This window comes from Camelina sativa, chromosome 8 (genome assembly GCF_000633955.1).
Source record: "Camelina sativa cultivar DH55 chromosome 8, Cs, whole genome shotgun sequence".
Lineage (NCBI taxonomy): Eukaryota > Viridiplantae > Streptophyta > Magnoliopsida > Brassicales > Brassicaceae > Camelina > Camelina sativa.
Genome location: NC_025692.1, coordinates 2,108,674 through 2,124,760, shown reverse-complemented (window position 1 = coordinate 2,124,760; position 16,087 = coordinate 2,108,674). Strand labels below are relative to the sequence as shown.

At 38.4% G+C, this 16,087-nt stretch overlaps 6 protein-coding genes and 2 long non-coding RNA genes across 11 annotated transcripts in view; 6 read left to right on the top strand and 2 right to left on the bottom strand.

The window, feature by feature from the left end:
* Positions 1 to 2,408, bottom strand: part of LOC104705682 (protein NUCLEAR FUSION DEFECTIVE 4-like) — a 3,970-nt gene extending 1,562 nt beyond the window's left edge. Inside the window, exons 1-3 of the mRNA XM_010421733.1 lie at positions 1,879 to 2,408; positions 550 to 1,481; positions 37 to 462 (exon numbers count right to left, since the gene is read on the bottom strand). Of these exons, the coding sequence (XP_010420035.1) occupies positions 37 to 462; positions 550 to 1,481; positions 1,879 to 2,217 (1,697 nt within the window). The 5' untranslated portion in view covers positions 2,218 to 2,408. The remainder of the gene's footprint in view (positions 1 to 36; positions 463 to 549; positions 1,482 to 1,878) is intronic.
* On the top strand, positions 4,561 to 5,095 carry LOC104705680. Its single transcript, XM_010421731.2, has one exon. The coding sequence runs from the start codon at positions 4,709 to 4,711 to the stop codon at positions 4,919 to 4,921; it is 213 nt and encodes a 70-aa protein (XP_010420033.1). The 5' UTR covers positions 4,561 to 4,708; the 3' UTR covers positions 4,922 to 5,095.
* On the top strand, positions 5,830 to 6,866 carry LOC109125833. Its single transcript, XM_019228260.1, has 2 exons — positions 5,830 to 6,102; positions 6,600 to 6,866. The coding sequence occupies exons 1-2, from the start codon at positions 5,948 to 5,950 to the stop codon at positions 6,673 to 6,675; spliced, it is 231 nt and encodes a 76-aa protein (XP_019083805.1). The 5' UTR covers positions 5,830 to 5,947; the 3' UTR covers positions 6,676 to 6,866.
* Positions 6,977 to 9,820, top strand: LOC104705677 (ABC transporter I family member 11, chloroplastic-like). Its single transcript, XM_010421729.2, has 11 exons — positions 6,977 to 7,230; positions 7,338 to 7,398; positions 7,483 to 7,562; positions 7,665 to 7,716; positions 7,806 to 7,939; positions 8,059 to 8,173; positions 8,261 to 8,347; positions 8,415 to 8,463; positions 8,710 to 8,794; positions 9,087 to 9,199; positions 9,632 to 9,820. The coding sequence occupies exons 1-10, from the start codon at positions 7,136 to 7,138 to the stop codon at positions 9,163 to 9,165; spliced, it is 837 nt and encodes a 278-aa protein (XP_010420031.1). The 5' UTR covers positions 6,977 to 7,135; the 3' UTR covers positions 9,166 to 9,199; positions 9,632 to 9,820.
* Positions 9,442 to 11,706, bottom strand: LOC104705678 (protein LAZY 1). Its single transcript, XM_010421730.2, has 5 exons — positions 11,604 to 11,706; positions 11,463 to 11,529; positions 10,262 to 11,016; positions 9,838 to 10,063; positions 9,442 to 9,645 (listed from the first exon to the last, which is right to left on the bottom strand). The coding sequence occupies exons 1-5, from the start codon at positions 11,607 to 11,609 to the stop codon at positions 9,626 to 9,628; spliced, it is 1,074 nt and encodes a 357-aa protein (XP_010420032.1). The 5' UTR covers positions 11,610 to 11,706; the 3' UTR covers positions 9,442 to 9,625.
* LOC104705679 lies at positions 11,023 to 12,824 on the top strand. Of its 3 annotated transcripts, none has more exons than XR_754365.1 (5): positions 11,023 to 11,300; positions 11,392 to 11,549; positions 11,742 to 11,913; positions 12,414 to 12,496; positions 12,788 to 12,824. It is a non-coding gene; the product is annotated as an uncharacterized LOC104705679 (long non-coding RNA). The 3 variants fall into 3 exon arrangements; XR_002032937.1 differs by having other exon boundaries at positions 12,314 to 12,496; XR_754366.1 differs by having other exon boundaries at positions 11,731 to 11,913.
* On the top strand, positions 12,846 to 13,865 carry LOC104705676. Of its 2 annotated transcripts, XR_754364.1 has the most exons (3): positions 12,846 to 12,984; positions 13,275 to 13,531; positions 13,662 to 13,865. It is a non-coding gene; the product is annotated as an uncharacterized LOC104705676 (long non-coding RNA). The 2 variants fall into 2 exon arrangements; XR_754363.1 differs by lacking the exon at positions 13,662 to 13,865 and having other exon boundaries at positions 13,275 to 13,638.
* LOC104709126 (pentatricopeptide repeat-containing protein At5g14080) overlaps positions 14,031 to 16,087 on the top strand; it is a 9,727-nt gene continuing 7,670 nt past the window's right edge. Inside the window, exons 1-2 of the mRNA XM_010425786.2 lie at positions 14,031 to 15,847; positions 15,941 to 16,082. Coding sequence (XP_010424088.1) covers positions 14,194 to 15,847; positions 15,941 to 16,082 — 1,796 coding nt within the window. The 5' untranslated portion in view covers positions 14,031 to 14,193. The remainder of the gene's footprint in view (positions 15,848 to 15,940; positions 16,083 to 16,087) is intronic.

Below are 16,087 nucleotides of genomic sequence, written 5' to 3'. Positions count from 1 at the left end.
CGGGTCTTGCCATAGAGGTGAGTGTAAACGGACTTGGTACGACGCACAAGAATCATACTCAAGATGCAAGCGATGATGCAGAATCCAGACATTATGAGTGACGTCAAGTAGAAACAGATAGAACCATTGCATCTAAGGGCGTCATTTGGATCAAACACGGATCCTTGTGCTTGCCGTTCTGCTTCCCGGTCATAGATGCTACTCGCAATCATACCCGAGAACACCAGGGATCCAGCCGGGTTTGCCAGTGTCAGGAAATTGTATAAAGCTCCAAACTTCTTCAGACCAAACAGCTCAGAGGCAGTAGCTGGGACAATAGCCCAGTGGGCACCGTATCCGAGTCCAATCAACAACGTGCCAATGTACATGGCTCCGGGCCATCCGTACGCAAAGAAGATGTGTCCTACTGACATTACTAGCTGGGCCAAAGCCATTGCTACTGGCCTTGGATACGCGTAGTCCCTGCACATCATTCAAATCAAGATCAAAACAGGAGCACAAACAGAAGAGATGTAATCCACAGATCATAGGCTTTCTGAGATATCAAACCTGACAACAAGCTCGGAGAAGTAACCACCGCCGACGCGTCCAAGGAAGTTCCAAATGCTAATCATAGAAACAAGCACGTGAGTGTTATCATAACCAAGAGACTGACTCATCTGACCAAGATTGTCAATTACTGTCAAACCCGAACCAGAACCGAGCAGCAGGGAGACGAATATGAGCCAGAAGTCGGCCTTCACCAGTGCCTGCGTTAGAGTAAAATCTTCTCCTCTGTGAGGCCCTCTACGTCTCTTCACCCTAACTGCCCCCTCTGCAGCTGCCTGCATTAGCTGTGCTTGCAAATGCGCAATTCTCTTATGTCTCTCTGAGGCAGGAAGCAAATCTACATCCTTTGGCTTCTCATCTTCCACTTCACTCAAGATTAGATCAGGTGTCTGCAGTCCCGGTTCTTGGTCATCCCGTTTTGGGACAAGAGGTTCTTCGATTGTGTCATTAGGCTCATTCGTCTCTGTGAAGAAACTTGTCATGATTGGAACCAAGATTGGAACAAGAAGAATGACAAACAACACAATGGTGAACACAGTGATGATGTTGTGACTAACGACGACCACATCTTGAATAAGCATAACTGCCATGAGATAGACAGCGAGCAGAAGGCAGACACCGTAGATGAAAGTAAAGCTAGCTCCATCGGTGGGACGGATCTGCTTGTGACCACCAACGGGTCTAATTAAGAACATGAGGGAAACACCAACAACCGCAGGCGTAACAGCGACCATGAGAATGAGATTAGCTGGGTTAGATGAGTGGATCACTGTATATATCTGAGACATGATCGCACCACCTAGCCCAGCAAACCCCTTGAGAATACCAACCACTGGACCTCGGCTCTTAGGGAAGTTCTGAACACCAGAGACTAATGTTCCAGTATTGAAGTAGGTTTCACCATTGTTCCCAATGAATATGAGAATACACATCTGAAAACAAAGAGAATCAAATCATTCAAAAAAGGGTTGTATCAGCATAGAACTGAACATACTAAGACTATGATCAAGTTGAACCAGCCAATAGACTACATCATCAACAGAAATGCTAACAAACTCCCCAGAAGCAGAACCTTTTCAACAAAAACAGAACAAGAGATGAAGAGAAAAAAAAAAGAAGAGGAATCTGTAATAAAATTGACAGCGACGTTTAGTAAACCAAACAACCTTAAAAGCAAAACAGTTTCAGAGATTCGAAATAGAAAGTCTCCAATTTTTTTTAGCTCCGTACCCAAAAACTTTCGCCCACAGATGAATCTGAAGGGGCCACATGAAGTTTCTTTAACCAACGGAGATATCAAAGAATGGAAGAAATAATCAAATAACTCACAGCCCATAGAGGAAGAACCGGGGCACGACCGGTGACGATAAGCCAAACCCAACCGTAACCGAAAAGGTTCTGAACAGCTCCAACAAGAAGAGCGGCCCAGAGAGGCAAGATCTCAGAGAGAGTACCGGCGATGAAGCCGACACTATCACCGAGATCCTTAGCGACTCCAAGTCTGGAAAGCTCCTTCTGATTATAGTTTAAGGAGCTTTTGATGACCGGAGAAATGCTTCCGAACAAATAACCCATGCCAGCACAAGACTGTATCCACATGGCAGCCACGAACACGAGCCATCTGTTGTTTATGAAAGACACAAACTTTTCTCGCGTGGTCGACGCCATTGAGAAATATAGCTTTTCTGGGTTTCCTTTGTTTCTTATCTCCACCACCGGGAGAATCCGGGAAAGATTCGGATCAGAGGACGACGGCGATCGGCGAAATATGTCGTCTTTGGGAAAGAGAGAAAGAAAAAAACAACTTTTTTTTTTCTTTTCTTCTTTTTGAATATTCGTCTGTCTGTCTGTCTGTCTGTCTTTGACACGATTTTATCCTTTTTATGGTCTTTTAATTGAAAAAGACAAAATTGGCCTTTGGAAGCTAAAATCGGTAAAAAGTTATTATTACAAAGGCGTGATTACTGTTTAATAATCTGTTTAAATTACGATTCTTATAACTTACTAGTGGATTTCATTAAGGAAGACGTGTACAAATTGAAGAACAAAAGGATCGATAATAATAATATTGTGGAAAAAAAAAAGGAAAGGATCGATAATATTAATGAGTGGTTAAATGTAGGATTGTTGTCACACTACTGGTCGGTCACTCTTCTTCTTCAATGTTCTGTGTACTTCTGTTTATGTGCGTGCCGTCCATTTTTTTTCTCTTTAATCGTGTGCCGGCACGCTTCAGTCTTCTAATTAAGGTTTATTATCCCGTGCCGCCATAGCTATTCAACATTATCGTTAACAAATAATGTAATACATTTTCTTCATTATTTTCTCTAAAGAAGATATAAATATGCCGCCAAAAAATATATATATAAATATATAAATGCAAGTGTGATTAGCATAATTACGAAAACTAGAATAATATATATAGCCTGACTAAAACACACGTTAATCTTATTAGTAGATGTGGAATAGTCTAGTTTTTACCAACTATAATATACATGCACGTACGTTGAGTTGGCTAACGAAATTATACAAAAATGTCTAACATGCGTGACTGCCTCCCAAACTAAAGTAATAACGTCACTTGATCTTGTTATTGTTCGTACCGATTGAATGAAATCTTACCACAACTAATTATTTCTTCGGACGGAATTTCGAGAACGTTAGGAAACGAGATACATGTGAGAAAATATGAAAATAATTATCTTCATATTAGAAGCAATATAACTATATATTTTCTGGTCTGGATATATTGTCACTTCTACTATTTCATAAGATACAATTAGCTGTATTTGTAAAGGGACACATATACCCACTAAAAGAAGAGAATCCAATTAAAAGAATACAACTGTTTTCATTTGCTATGTTTTATGGTAGTGTGAGTGGTGTCATTATCAATATAAAGATCATGAAGTATCAACTACCCGTTCTAAGTTTATTTTCCGTTATCATTAATTCAGAGGCTCAGAGCACTTTATAATCGATGTGTGATGGGTGCACCGTGACCTGTCAGGCTGTCATTAGATAGGTTTAATCTTGGTTTGTAATAATAATACTATAATTTTTAATAACACACAACTTGCAAACATGTCTTTTTTTTGGCCAGTAGCTCTAATTAGATGAACGCAAGTTACACAACTTGCATGCATGTCTGATGTATTCTTTGCAACAGAGCATAAGACACTGTTTTACTTTTTGGCATTCAATCCAATGATGAATATGGTTGGTTTGTTTAGTTATATGTTTTTTCTTTATCTATTATTTTCGGTTATACGTTTTCTTATCAAGGATCGCGTTTGGATATCAACAATAGGGTGAAGAGTCGTTTTCCCTTGTGTTTTTATATGAGGAAAAATACATAGAAAGATTTTATAGTAGACCAACATGCTATTTAAAAAAAAAAATCGCCTTCTTACCAAAAGAAAAAAATCGCCTCAATAAATAAAAAGAAATATAACTCATGCGTTTTAATTATATAATAAATAAAGATGTGATCTTTATTTAAAATAAAATAAATAATGAAGATGTGAGCGGCTTGACTCGGATATGGATAAGTTCTAAGAATCATATGGACAACAATTGATTTTATCACCTTTGTTTTTGGCACATAACGTCGCCTCCTAATTATTCGATCAGCTAATATAAACTTATCCATTTGATGTTGTCTTCAAATAAGTCAGGAGTAAGTGTTTCTTACAAATATAAAGTTACTAGGCGGCATTTATTGAATTACTTACTACTATGCACTCAAAATAAAGACATACTCGCAAAGGCCATTGTCTCTTCTAGCCAAATGAAAAATAAAATAAAAGGCAAGTGTCTCTAATAACAAAAAAAACAAGAGACAGACCACATGTTTGTGAGACAAGAATCAGATTCTTAGCATACCCAACAATCAATACATAGTATGTCGTTATTATAATAAATAATTATGACACAATCGAGTAGCTGCAGAGAATAGTTCTTTCCTTCACCATGCAAACTTCGTAGTTTCCTCCGTTTCAAGCCACTGTTTCATTAAGATCTTCCATGTTAATCCAAGCATTCTATAAATTAAGATACATACATCTGTGCATCAAAACGTACAACTATACCTAGATCCTATACTAAACTCGTAGATTGTATACTTATATCAACTAGCTGATTGATTCTTTACATTGATATGGCGTTGAATTGGGGACCAGTCTTAATGTCGGTGATTCTGTTCATCGTATTGACGCCCGGAGTATTGTTTCAATTTCCGGGGAAGACCAAAGTGGTTGAGTTTGGCGGTTTTCAGACAAGCGGTGGAGCCATTGTCATTCACACTCTCATCTTCTTTGCCTGCATCACTGTCTCCCTTATCGCTCTTCATATCCACATCTACGCTGCCTAATTAATTTGACATAACATTAAGGCATCGTCTTGTCCCTCTCGCCAGCTGCATCGTCATTAATCTTTTCCTTGTCTTTTTGTTACTGTGTTTTTGATAAGCTTTGATTTATGATTTTCATTTTAAGTAATTGTACTGGAATTACAATGAATCCTTTTTATTGATTGTGGTTTTACTTTTTTTTTTTTTAATAATTAATTATATCATTTATTATATATGAACCGTCATTGTTAAAGAAGCATGCATCCGTAGACGATATTGGGATATTCCTATTTCTAAAACTGTAATGTAAGAATATCAATTATTGACACATGTATGTATTTTATGGTCTTAAAACTTTGACGGATGCATACAAAACATAAACTAATTAGCTAGTTGTGGTTATATATATATAGAATCGCTCTTTAGATGAATCCCATATATATTAATAAGAAGAAATGAGTTTCACCAAACGTGAAACAATCCCTCAAACAATGTTAACAAGACACATATTCACATAAGATAAAGTATATATTGATAATTAGAGATTCTGTATTGACTTTACTATTGATGATAGAGTTGCTAATGAAAACAACATGTACATATATGTTGACATATATATCTTCTAGTATGAGATAAGATAATCAATTAATTAATATCTCTCGACTCAAACTTGCACTCAATCATAACAAGCGAAGCTATCATCACGTCAAATGAAGTACACAGCTTCATCTTGTTTAATACGTAGTTTCTTTTAACTAAGACAGACTATTTTCACCGATCGTGATGTCTGAAACTCGATGGAGATCGGTTTAAAGAAAGAAAATGTTGTGGAGCTAAATGGGCTTTTAATTTACCTAAAAAGAGTCCATATATGCATAACAAAAGGCCCATAAAAAACTGTTTACAGTGAACTCACGCACGACGAACGAATCATCAGCCTTGGCTGCTTCACCAAGTAAAAAAACCTTAAAGCCCTCTTTAAAAAAAATCCCTAGCGTTCCAACAAGAAGCAGAGCAATCTGAGTTTACGGATCTTTAATCGGAAGAATGGGTTTGACGAATTTCATAGCGACGGTGGTTGGAGTAGGCGCCGTGGTGTTGTTATTGAAGGGTGACGTCAAGCAAACTGCCACCGTCGTAAGGCGTAACGTCAAGCACATCCGCCACTGGCTCGAAGAAGAATCCTCCGCCGCCTCCAAGTCGTAAGTCCTCCCTCTCGCTCTCTATCTCTCTCTCTCTCTTGATTCCTTATGCTTTCTGTTTTGCGAAGGTGTGTTATGTTGGTTTGGGGTTTGTGAATTTCGTAAACCGGTTCACTCTCTCATTTTCGATTTTAAGCCGTGAGCTTAGTGGATCTCATTTGCAGCTGCTAGTAACTAGTAACGAGCTAGTCCGTTAGATGTCAATAGAAGCAAATTGGTTCTCTTTGATTGAATTTGTATACATGTATCATCCTTTATACAAAATGAGATCTTGTGGATATTGTAAAGATACTTGTTATGATCATCAATTGTTTAAAATTCTAAGATAATCTGAGATTTTGTAACTTGAGTAAAACATAAAAAGATTGATTATGATGGCAGTGGTTTGGGTAGGCATAGCTGTGTGATTGAGCAATGTTGGTATTAGTGATAGATCTGTAGCTTCACTAAGCAAGTTCTCTGTGTGTGTGTACTAATGAGTTTGATGCGGATTTCAGGGCAGCTGAGGCCATAAAACCAAAGGAAATAGGGACAAAGATTCCGAAGAAGGACATTCCAAAAGAGAAGGATTAAGTGTGCCACTATATATAATACTACTACCAAGAGTCTTTTGTTAAGAGTCGGATTTGCGACTTCGGTTTCAACACTGTTGTCTACTTAACTATTTTTAGGTGAGGGTTTTATGTTTTAAAGGGTTTTTGTATCGATCTCAACTCTTAACGTTTAAAGCATTCTTGAAAGCTAAACACAATAATTATACTCCATCTCTGTCTTTTCACTGTTCTTTTGCAATTGTATATTGCACACTGCTACTTCTCCTGCTGTAGACTAACATTCAGCTCTTGAACCGGGTGGCCAAACAATAGAGAGATCATTGAAAAAGAAAACAAAATAGCTTCAAAAAGCCCATTAAAGGCCCAATTTTGGTTTTTAGAAATCATCCGGGGATTTCGAATTTTTTGGTTAATCGTAGATTTCAACTTCCTTAATTCGAGAAATTGGCGAAGAAGGATCATACAGCTGAGAGCTGACAATGGCAGTGTCGACGTTTTCGAGCCCAGCATATATCTCCGGCATCGCTGAACCACCAGCATCATTCTTCTCCGTCGCAATTGGCTGGAAGCAACCGTACGTCACTTCTTCACGACCTCCATAATCATTTCAATTCTTCTTTCTACTCTTCATCGCTGCTACTTGATTCCTCACATCGTTGTTTTTGTTTGTTTCTGCAACAGATTGAAAATTCGGAGGACGAAGAAGCCTCGGTTAATCTCTTGCGATTATTCTTGCATCGAGGTGGGTTTTCAAAATTCGTCACTCACTCATGCTAAAAATAAAATTGATTGATTGGTTGGTGATAATGTCTTACCTTGTATTAAGGTTAGGGATGTCTGCTACCGTCCTCCTGGAACAGAGTTGAATATTTTGAACGGAGTTAATTTTTCTCTGCGCGAGAAAAGGTAGTTCCGCTGTATAAACAATTTACTTGAGATATCGTCTATACTTTATATATGCCTAGTAAAACAATTTTGCTGTTTCAATTCTTTTTTATCTTTTTGCAGCTTTGGCTTGATTTTTGGGAAGAGTGGGAGCGGTAAAACTACCCTTTTGCAGGTTTCTCATACGTAGTTATTGACTTCACGCTTGTTCTTTGAGTTGTAGTCTTAGCAACTTCTGAGTTTATATCGTCTTCTCTTCTGCAGCTTCTTGCTGGACTAAACAAACCAACATCAGGCTCCATTTGTATCCAAAGATATGGGGATGATGGCCAGCCAAAGGCGGATTCCGAGTTGCTGCCCACTGAAAAGGTGGGCATTGTTTTCCAGTTTCCTGAGAGGTATTTAGTCATTATTATTATCTTCTGTTCTACCGTATCAGACTATATCAGGTTTGATGCTGCTTGTTTTACTTGGCAAGAAAATATTGATGTGGTTTATTTTTGTTTGTTGTGGTCAGATTCTTTGTAGCAGATAATGTGCTTGATGAAATTACTTTTGGTTGGCCAAGGCAAAAAGGTAGTTTGCAGTTGAAGGAACATCTGACTTCGAATCTCCAGAGAGCATTTAATTGGGTATCTCACTCCTTGTTCGGACAATGGTTATTATATTGTGGTCCAGCGATCTCGTCTCATAGTTGCTTTCTTATTGAAAATCGTTAGGTTGGATTAGACAGCATCCCACTTGATAAAGATCCCCAGTTACTAAGTGGAGGCTACAAGCGTCGGCTTGCACTAGCTATTCAGTTGGTGAGAACTAAGAATTTTTGACGTGTTCCAAACTGTGACCTGTTCTAAATAGTCTTGCCTTTTGTAGGTCCAAACTCCAGATTTATTGATACTAGATGAGCCCCTCGCTGGTCTTGGTATAATTTTGTATCTTGCTTCTAATTCTTGGGTTTGTGTAAATTTATTTTTTCCTATCCTGTTGTACTTGTAGCGGCAGGTGCTTGATGTCCTTGTCTCTCTGGGTTTTCTGCATCTCGTTATTTTCAGAAGATTTTTTTTGCTTTGTCGTTCTCTCTGCAAATGCTCTGCATTTTCTTTTCTTTTGCATGAAAATCATGACGGTTTCTCATACTATTTCATCATTGATTTTGGTCTGCAAACAGATTGGAAAGCACGTGCAGATGTTGCAAAGCTCTTGAAGCACCTTAAGAAGGAACTGACTTTACTTGTTGTAAGTCATGACCTAAGGTATGCTCATTTTTTTGTATCTTAGCGCTTCTACGTTTGTGATTTTCTACTGTTTCTTTACCTTCATGAAAAGTTATGGAAATTGAATCAGTGCCTCTTCTGCGCAAATAGCTGTTCATGAAAATTTTTATTGTATAATTTTTTTTCCGGAAAAATCATTTTTCATGTATTCATCATGGCCTGTCCTAATTTAACTCATTTTGAGCTCTCATAGCAGTCATGAATCCTATGTTACCCTTTAACATTGACTACTAGTGTTCCTCTCTCGCTTTTTGTATGAACCTTGCTGCAGAGAGTTAGCAGCCTTGGTCGACCAGTCATGGAGAATGGAAACAGGTGGTGTTCTTCTTGCAGAACTTCCACCACTTTAGTTCAATGGTCACTATTGTGGAAGCTCTATACCAGGTTTGGCTCGAAGGCTACTTTTTTTAGTTATTGTTGCAAAAAAATGATATAGGCTTTTACCCCGGCATAGGTTTATTAATGCATTAAAATTTAAGATAGCCGCTTGTCCTTTATGGTGGATTGTAAGTTCTTTTGTGGCTTATCAGTTGAGAGACAGATAGCGTGTCTCTCTTCTGAAATTAAAACATAATTGGATTTGAATCTATGCGTGCATTCTCTTAGTTTGAGTACTCCAAACAATGTATATGAGATATCGTGCTACTATTATAACACCCTGTAACATTTATTATTACATAGAGGGGCGTAGTTAACGTTCCCAGTAAGTTTGAACACATTTTCCTTAATCATACCACACAATTCACACATGCATGAAGTGACATAATACACTCACACTTCTTAATTTATGTATTTCTTCTGATCTCTTTTCTACAGCTCCAACACAAAGTCTGCAAAGCAATTATGGATTATATTAGCTGCTTCGGCTACAACCAGAACACTTGTGCATGCCTAAATGTTAATGTATCAAAAAATTGTTTTTCGAATAGCTATCCTACATGTGTGTGGAAACATAGAATCATATTCTTCCTTTCAGTTAGATGAGATAATGCAAACAATTCTACATGTGATGGTGCACTTACAGTCTTCGTCTGTTTTGATCCAGTGTTCTCCGTTTTTAGCTGAGCGAGAACTTCTCAGCTCATACTGGATACATCTTTTACTTGCCTCATGACAGGGGTTCACCTTCTCGGACGTTAAGTCAATAGAATTTGATTTGCGGTTTTTTGGATTTTCCATGCTGCTGTATGTTTCGCTTTCCATTATGGAGTCTTCTGGATGTACTTTTTTATGGAAAACTTGTACTATCTGCACTCCTCACATGGAAATCAAGTTTGTTAGGATTAAGCTTTTCATTGGTGCATTTATAGCTAATTCTGCACATGTATAGATGCTATCAAAGTAAGGATAAATCATCTAACGTTTGGTGTATAATTCAAGATGTAGATGTATCATGTAGGCGTTTTAGATTATAAGTATTGAAAATCCAGAGCAGAAAAAGCCAACCTTTTGGAACTTTTTCTTTGGGGAATCCACTTCAGTTTTACCACTGACAGAGCTCCTTGAGGATGGGTGTATCTTTTTCAGTACCTTCTTGACAAGATGCTTTGCGGACTTGTGAGCTGAACTGGTTTGCTTCTTTTTCTTCCCATATATGTTTTCTGAGTGTTTATCTTGCCCTTCTGTTATTTGAAACAGTTCACCAAGTGATGCCCTTTCCTTCTTCCCTGCATTCTTTGTTTCTGGGAATTCGTTTAGAGAACCAAAAAGATATTCTTGGAGTGGAAACTTCATTGGCTGAATATCTTCTTCAGCATCTAGCCCCTCAATGGCCTCAATGGTGGATGCAATAGTGTTAGTGTCGCTGTTTCTTCCTGATGGTTGGTGGTGTCCTTCTTTAGCTTCAGCCTCAAGGAACTTCTCCAATTCATTGCTAATGAGCTTCAAATCATTCTCAGTCACATCCGCATTGTCTAATGCTGGGTCCTCAAATGACATGCCAAATGTCGGTGTTGTTGGTTCATCATGAAGTGTTTCTCCACCAAGGGTTCCAATGGCGAGAAATCCATCAAAGAAGTCACTGTTTCTCTCATCCTTGAGGTGTTCTTCTATATTTTCCGTGGGTCCTGCGAAGGAGCTTTCCTGGAACAGATTAACTTGTTTTCTGAATCCAGTATTGTATCTGGAGCCAGCACATGCTGCGGGGTAAATATCTTGGCTATCAAGGGATGGATGAGATGAAAGGATGGAATAGCTGTTACCTGAAATGGAATTCTTTGTTTTTTAGAAAAGTATGAACATGGAAAATATGCTTTGCTCAGGAAATAGGGAAACTGTGTTGTTGTTGCAACAGGCACGTGGGTGCATGACATTTACTGGATGATAATTGCTTGGGAGAGATCTACTTTAGCTGCTAACACTCGCAAAATCAACGTGTAATACGAATTTGGTGTCAGGCAAACTAAGTAGGTGGGATTTCTATTCAGCTAGCTGACTCCAATCACAATGCTTTGCACACGAGTGCATGATCCTAGTCTTTAATCAGGTCAGCAGTTTATTTTTCTAGAAATGGATGTTATAGTAGTGAGAAGTACAGTCCTGAAATGCTTGCTTAAGTCCTATTGCTATTCTTCTAGGATTCAAATACGCTTCCTATTTGTACATATTTGACAAGAAAAGAAGCATCCGAGAAGTACAGTAATATTACCAGTTGTAGCATCTTTCAATGGCTCTTTGCTATTCTCCCGGAACTTATGATGCATCCAGCCCCAAAACTGCCAGAAAATAAGCTTTGGTAAGTGTTAGCTACAAGTTAGTTAACTTTTTTTTTTGTAGATATAGACCGTACCTTCATTTTTGTGCTTGCGTTGCCACACAATACTAGAGAAGAAAATGACTTTTATAGAGAACCATGATTGCTTGAAAGCTCTTGATGTAGCAGTGAATTGGTTGCAACAGTATCTCACGCCTTTTAGCTTGATGACAGTGGTGACCAACACCAAGAAAGCTACAAAATTTTGGTTGGCCGTTCTCTATCAAGATCACATCAAGATCAAGTTGGAGGGCCATTACAGATGAGCCCCTACTGTTGTGGTTACATGACGCGCAAATTCATTGGTGGAGTAGCTATCCTTAATTACAATCATCAATCATCTCAGGTATTACTATTTTATCGTGATTTGAGTTTCAATATTGGAAAGTTTTGTGGTTTTATGTGGCGTTCATGAGCCATTAATACTAAATTTACAAGTCATTTGCAAATAAAGTATACATAAATAGTGGCTGCAAAATCAACTTTTGCTATTGCTATTTTGTGTAGACCTTGATTTTTAGACATCCCTTCCTGCAAATTGCAGTGAAATGGTCGAAATCTGGATGCATAGCCAGCGTGACTGGTTGGTACAAACTCATTCTGTATTTGGTTAGAAAACTTGTGTTAACTTTGTTGCTGCTTTGCATAAAGATTAATTTTATTTTATTTGAAACAACATGTATGCTGGCTCTTGCTCACTTGGAGTGATTGAGGAGGCATTATGTTGTAATAATTTTCAAATATAGAGAGTACTGCATTGTTGATCTTGCTGTCTCCGACAAGAAGAAAATGCATTTGGATTGATGACCATCCTGCAGAAAAGTAAAGAAAGAGTACTTTTTCCAGGAAGCATATGGGAGCTCCGTGACAAAACAAGGAAGACTTTGGGGCTAGTTGATTCAGACAAGTGAAGCTGTCCACGACATCAGGTACTGTTGTTTGCTTCAGTGTTTTTTAATAATATTACAACTCGTAATGCTATGGGTTTGTTCACCTCTGTTATTAATCATCCTAAACCGGCCATTTCCATAGCAGTAGAAGCACATATAGTTTTGTTTTGGTAAATCAAGTAGGAACTTGTTAGCGGAAATAAGGATTGGATGAACCTAGCCATCTGTGTGAAACCACATAGACAATGCAGATTAGATATAGTTTGAACAAATATGAAAAGATGATGATAAAGCAAATGGGTTGATGATATGGGGATTTACAATTTACAGGGAAGCATCTTGGGATGAAACAAAGGAACAAACAGAANTGTCTCCGACAAGAAGAAAATGCATTTGGATTGATGACCATCCTGCAGAAAAGTAAAGAAAGAGTACTTTTTCCAGGAAGCATATGGGAGCTCCGTGACAAAACAAGGAAGACTTTGGGGCTAGTTGATTCAGACAAGTGAAGCTGTCCACGACATCAGGTACTGTTGTTTGCTTCAGTGTTTTTTTTAATATTACAACTCGTAATGCTATGGATTTGTTCACCTCTATTATTAATTATCCTAAACCGGCCTTTTCCATAGCAGTAGAAGCACATATAGTTTTGTTTTGGTAAATCAAGTATAGGAACTTGTTAGCGGTAATAAGGATTCGATGAACCTAGTCATCTGTGAGAAACAACATAGACAATGCAGATTAGAATGGTTTGAACAAATATGAAAAGATGATGATAAAGCAAATGGGTTGATGATATGGGATTTACAATTTACAGGGAAGCATCTTGGGATGAAACAAAGGAACAAACAGAAGTAGGTAATAAGGGTATGGGACCAGTACACACACTTTTGTGCCTGATTTAAACAAGCTTACAAATGCTAAATTTTGCAATTTGGAGTCACTTCCATTGTTCCCACTCCATTATCTTCTATTTCTTAGAATGTGATCGAGTTATGTCAAATTCACGTGGAGACTTGATAAGTCGATGACATATCTTCCTTTCTTGTTCCTCAATCATATCTTCTTCTTTAGGTATCATATCCAACTTTTTCACTTTCCTTATTGTATCTGAAGTCGATATTATTCCCAAGTAGACACAATAGTTTTATTTTTCTTAAACCATCAAAAGTAATTATTTATTTATTTTTTCTTTCTCTTTCAGGCTTAATCTAATGGTCCCCTTAGTCACTTTAGGGAAAGAGATTATGAATCCGATTTTCTTTTCTGGTCGCCAATTATTAATCTGATTTACCTGATCTTAACCGACCATGCCAAAATAACTAATATGAATCTGTTTTTTTATCCTCAATTTTTTTCTTTTGGTTCTTAAAATAAAACCAAAATTGTATCAAACCTAATTTAAAAGTTGTTCCAATCAGGTTAATAATATTTTTATATTTGCGGTGGTTGCCATGCCCATGTCATTTTCTACAAAAAACTAATAATTTTTCTTCTAGAAAATCACATGTGAATAATTTAATCAATTGAGAAACATTGTGAGTGTTTTGTCAGATATTAGCAGATACTTTGATGGGCCAAAAATGGATAGTAAATTACGGATGCAAAGTTGTAATGGCCCGTTCGGCTAAACCAATGAAACTGGTTCTCTCATTCTTCTTCACCCTAACAAATGATGACGTCAGCTTCTCGGCGGGACTTTAATTAACCGTTTTTATTTTTTAAGACCTCCGACGATGAGACCTGCGGCGGAGCTTGCGGTGAGGATAGGCCGTGAGCTTCTAAAGGTTTCAGGAAGCTATCGATCAGCTCGGGTATGGAGTCCATCGGTTGAACAGAGTCTTCACGGTCTCGGCTTTCGCAACTCAATAAGCCCTTCGCTTGTGGCTCGAGTCATTGACCCTTTTCTCCTAAACCACCATTCCCTCGCTCTCGGTTTCTTCAATTGGGCTGCTCAGCAACCAGGTTACGCTCACGATTCCCTCTCTTACCACTCTATCTTCAAGTCTCTTTCGCTTTCTCGTCAGTTCTCCGCCATGGACGCTCTCTTCAAACAAGTCAAATCGCACAAAATCGTTCTCGATTCTTCCGTGTATCGCTCCCTCATCGATGCGCTTGTGTTGGGTAAGAAATCTCAGAACGCGTTCTGGGTTCTAGAAGAAGCTCTTTCGACGGGTCGTGAGATTCATCCCGATGTATGTAATCGTCTTTTAGCTGCTTTAACTTCTGATGAGTGTTATGATTATGCTCAGAAACTGTTTGTTAAAATGCGTCAAAGAGGTATCTCTTTGAACACTGTTGGTTTCGGTGTGTATATAGGAAAGTTTTGTAGAAGTTGTGAAACGGATCAGATCTTGAGATTGGTTGATGAGGTTAAAAAGGCTGATAACTCGAACATAAATGGCTCGATCGTTGCTTTGTTGATTCTCAATGGTCTTTGTAAATCGTCACGAGAGATGGATGCTTTCTATATATTGGAAGAGCTGAGGAATAGAGATTGCAAACCTGATTTTATGGCTTATAGAATCATAGCTGAAGCATTTGTAGTTACTGGGAATCTTTATGAGAGACAGGTCGTGCTAAAGAAGAAGAGAAAGCTTGGAGTTGCACCTAGGAGCAGCGATTACAGAGCTTTCATATTGGATTTGATTTCAGCTAAACGATTAACAGAGGCTAAGGAAGTGGCTGACGTGATTGTGAGTGGGAGTTTCCCAATTGATAATGATGTCTTAGACTCTTTGATCGGATCAGTCTCTGCAGTGGATCAAGATTCTGCTGTTGACTTCTTGAATTACATGGTGAGTACAGGGAAATTGCCTGCTATTCGGACTCTGAGCAAGTTGAGTAAGAATCTTTGCAGGCACGACAAGAGCGACCATCTTGTAAAGGTTTATGAGGTTTTGTCAAGCAAAGGTTATTTCTCAGAGGTTGAGAGTTACAGTCTGATGATATCGTTCTTGTGCAAGGCCGGGAGAGTCAGGGAAGGTTACAATGCTCTGCATGAAATGAAAAAGAAAGGGCTTGAACCAGACGTGTCACTCTATAACGCTCTCATCGAAGCTTGTTGTAGAGCGGAAATGATCCGTCCAGCGAAGAAACTGTGGGATGAGATGTTTGTGGAGGGATGCAGAATGAATCTGACGACGTATAATGTACTTATTAGGAAATTGTCAGAGGAAGGCGAGGCAGAGGAGTCTTTGAGGCTGTTTCAGAAGATGCTTGAGAAAGGGATTGAACCAGATGAAACAATATATACGTCTCTCATTGAAGGCCTATGCAAAGAGACAAAACTTGAAGCTGCTTTGCAAGTCTATAGAAAGTGTATGGAGAGGGATAAAACAGTTGCAACAAGAGTGTTAAGCGCATTTGTCTTAATACTATGCAGCAACGGTGATAGAACAAATATGTATTCTAGTTGTTTTACTACATTAAGTCAAGTTTCTGGCTGATTCTTTTGGTCTCTCTGTGTGTGTGTTTGTGTAGGGCAATTTGGTGAGGCATCACAGCTGCTATGCGCTCGAGAACACTTGGAACACACAACAGCACATGTCGTGTTGCTGAAATGTGTGGCGGATGCGAAAGAGGTTGAGATCGGAATCAGACATATGAAATGGATCAAAGAGGTGTCAC

Excerpts from the sequence above, each read along its gene's own strand:
- LOC104705680 (XM_010421731.2), top strand. The coding sequence starts at position 4,709 with ATGGCGTTGAATTGGGGACCAGTCTTAATGTCGGTGATTCTGTTCATC.
- LOC109125833 (XM_019228260.1), top strand. The coding sequence starts at position 5,948 with ATGGGTTTGACGAATTTCATAGCGACGGTGGTTGGAGTAGGCGCCGTG. Across the intron at positions 6,103-6,599 it reads TCCTCCGCCGCCTCCAAGTC|GGCAGCTGAGGCCATAAAAC; the intron begins GTAAGTCCTCCC and ends TGCGGATTTCAG.
- LOC104705677 (XM_010421729.2), top strand. The coding sequence starts at position 7,136 with ATGGCAGTGTCGACGTTTTCGAGCCCAGCATATATCTCCGGCATCGCT. Across the intron at positions 7,399-7,482 it reads GCGATTATTCTTGCATCGAG|GTTAGGGATGTCTGCTACCG; the intron begins GTGGGTTTTCAA and ends CCTTGTATTAAG. Across the intron at positions 8,174-8,260 it reads TCCAGAGAGCATTTAATTGG|GTTGGATTAGACAGCATCCC; the intron begins GTATCTCACTCC and ends GAAAATCGTTAG.
- LOC104705678 (XM_010421730.2), bottom strand. Across the intron at positions 10,064-10,261 it reads CAAAGAAAAAGTTCCAAAAG|ATAGTACAAGTTTTCCATAA; the intron begins GTTGGCTTTTTC and ends TGAGGAGTGCAG. Across the intron at positions 9,646-9,837 it reads GATCAAAACAGACGAAGACT|ACTTTGTGTTGGAGCTGTAG; the intron begins GTAAGTGCACCA and ends ATTGCTTTGCAG.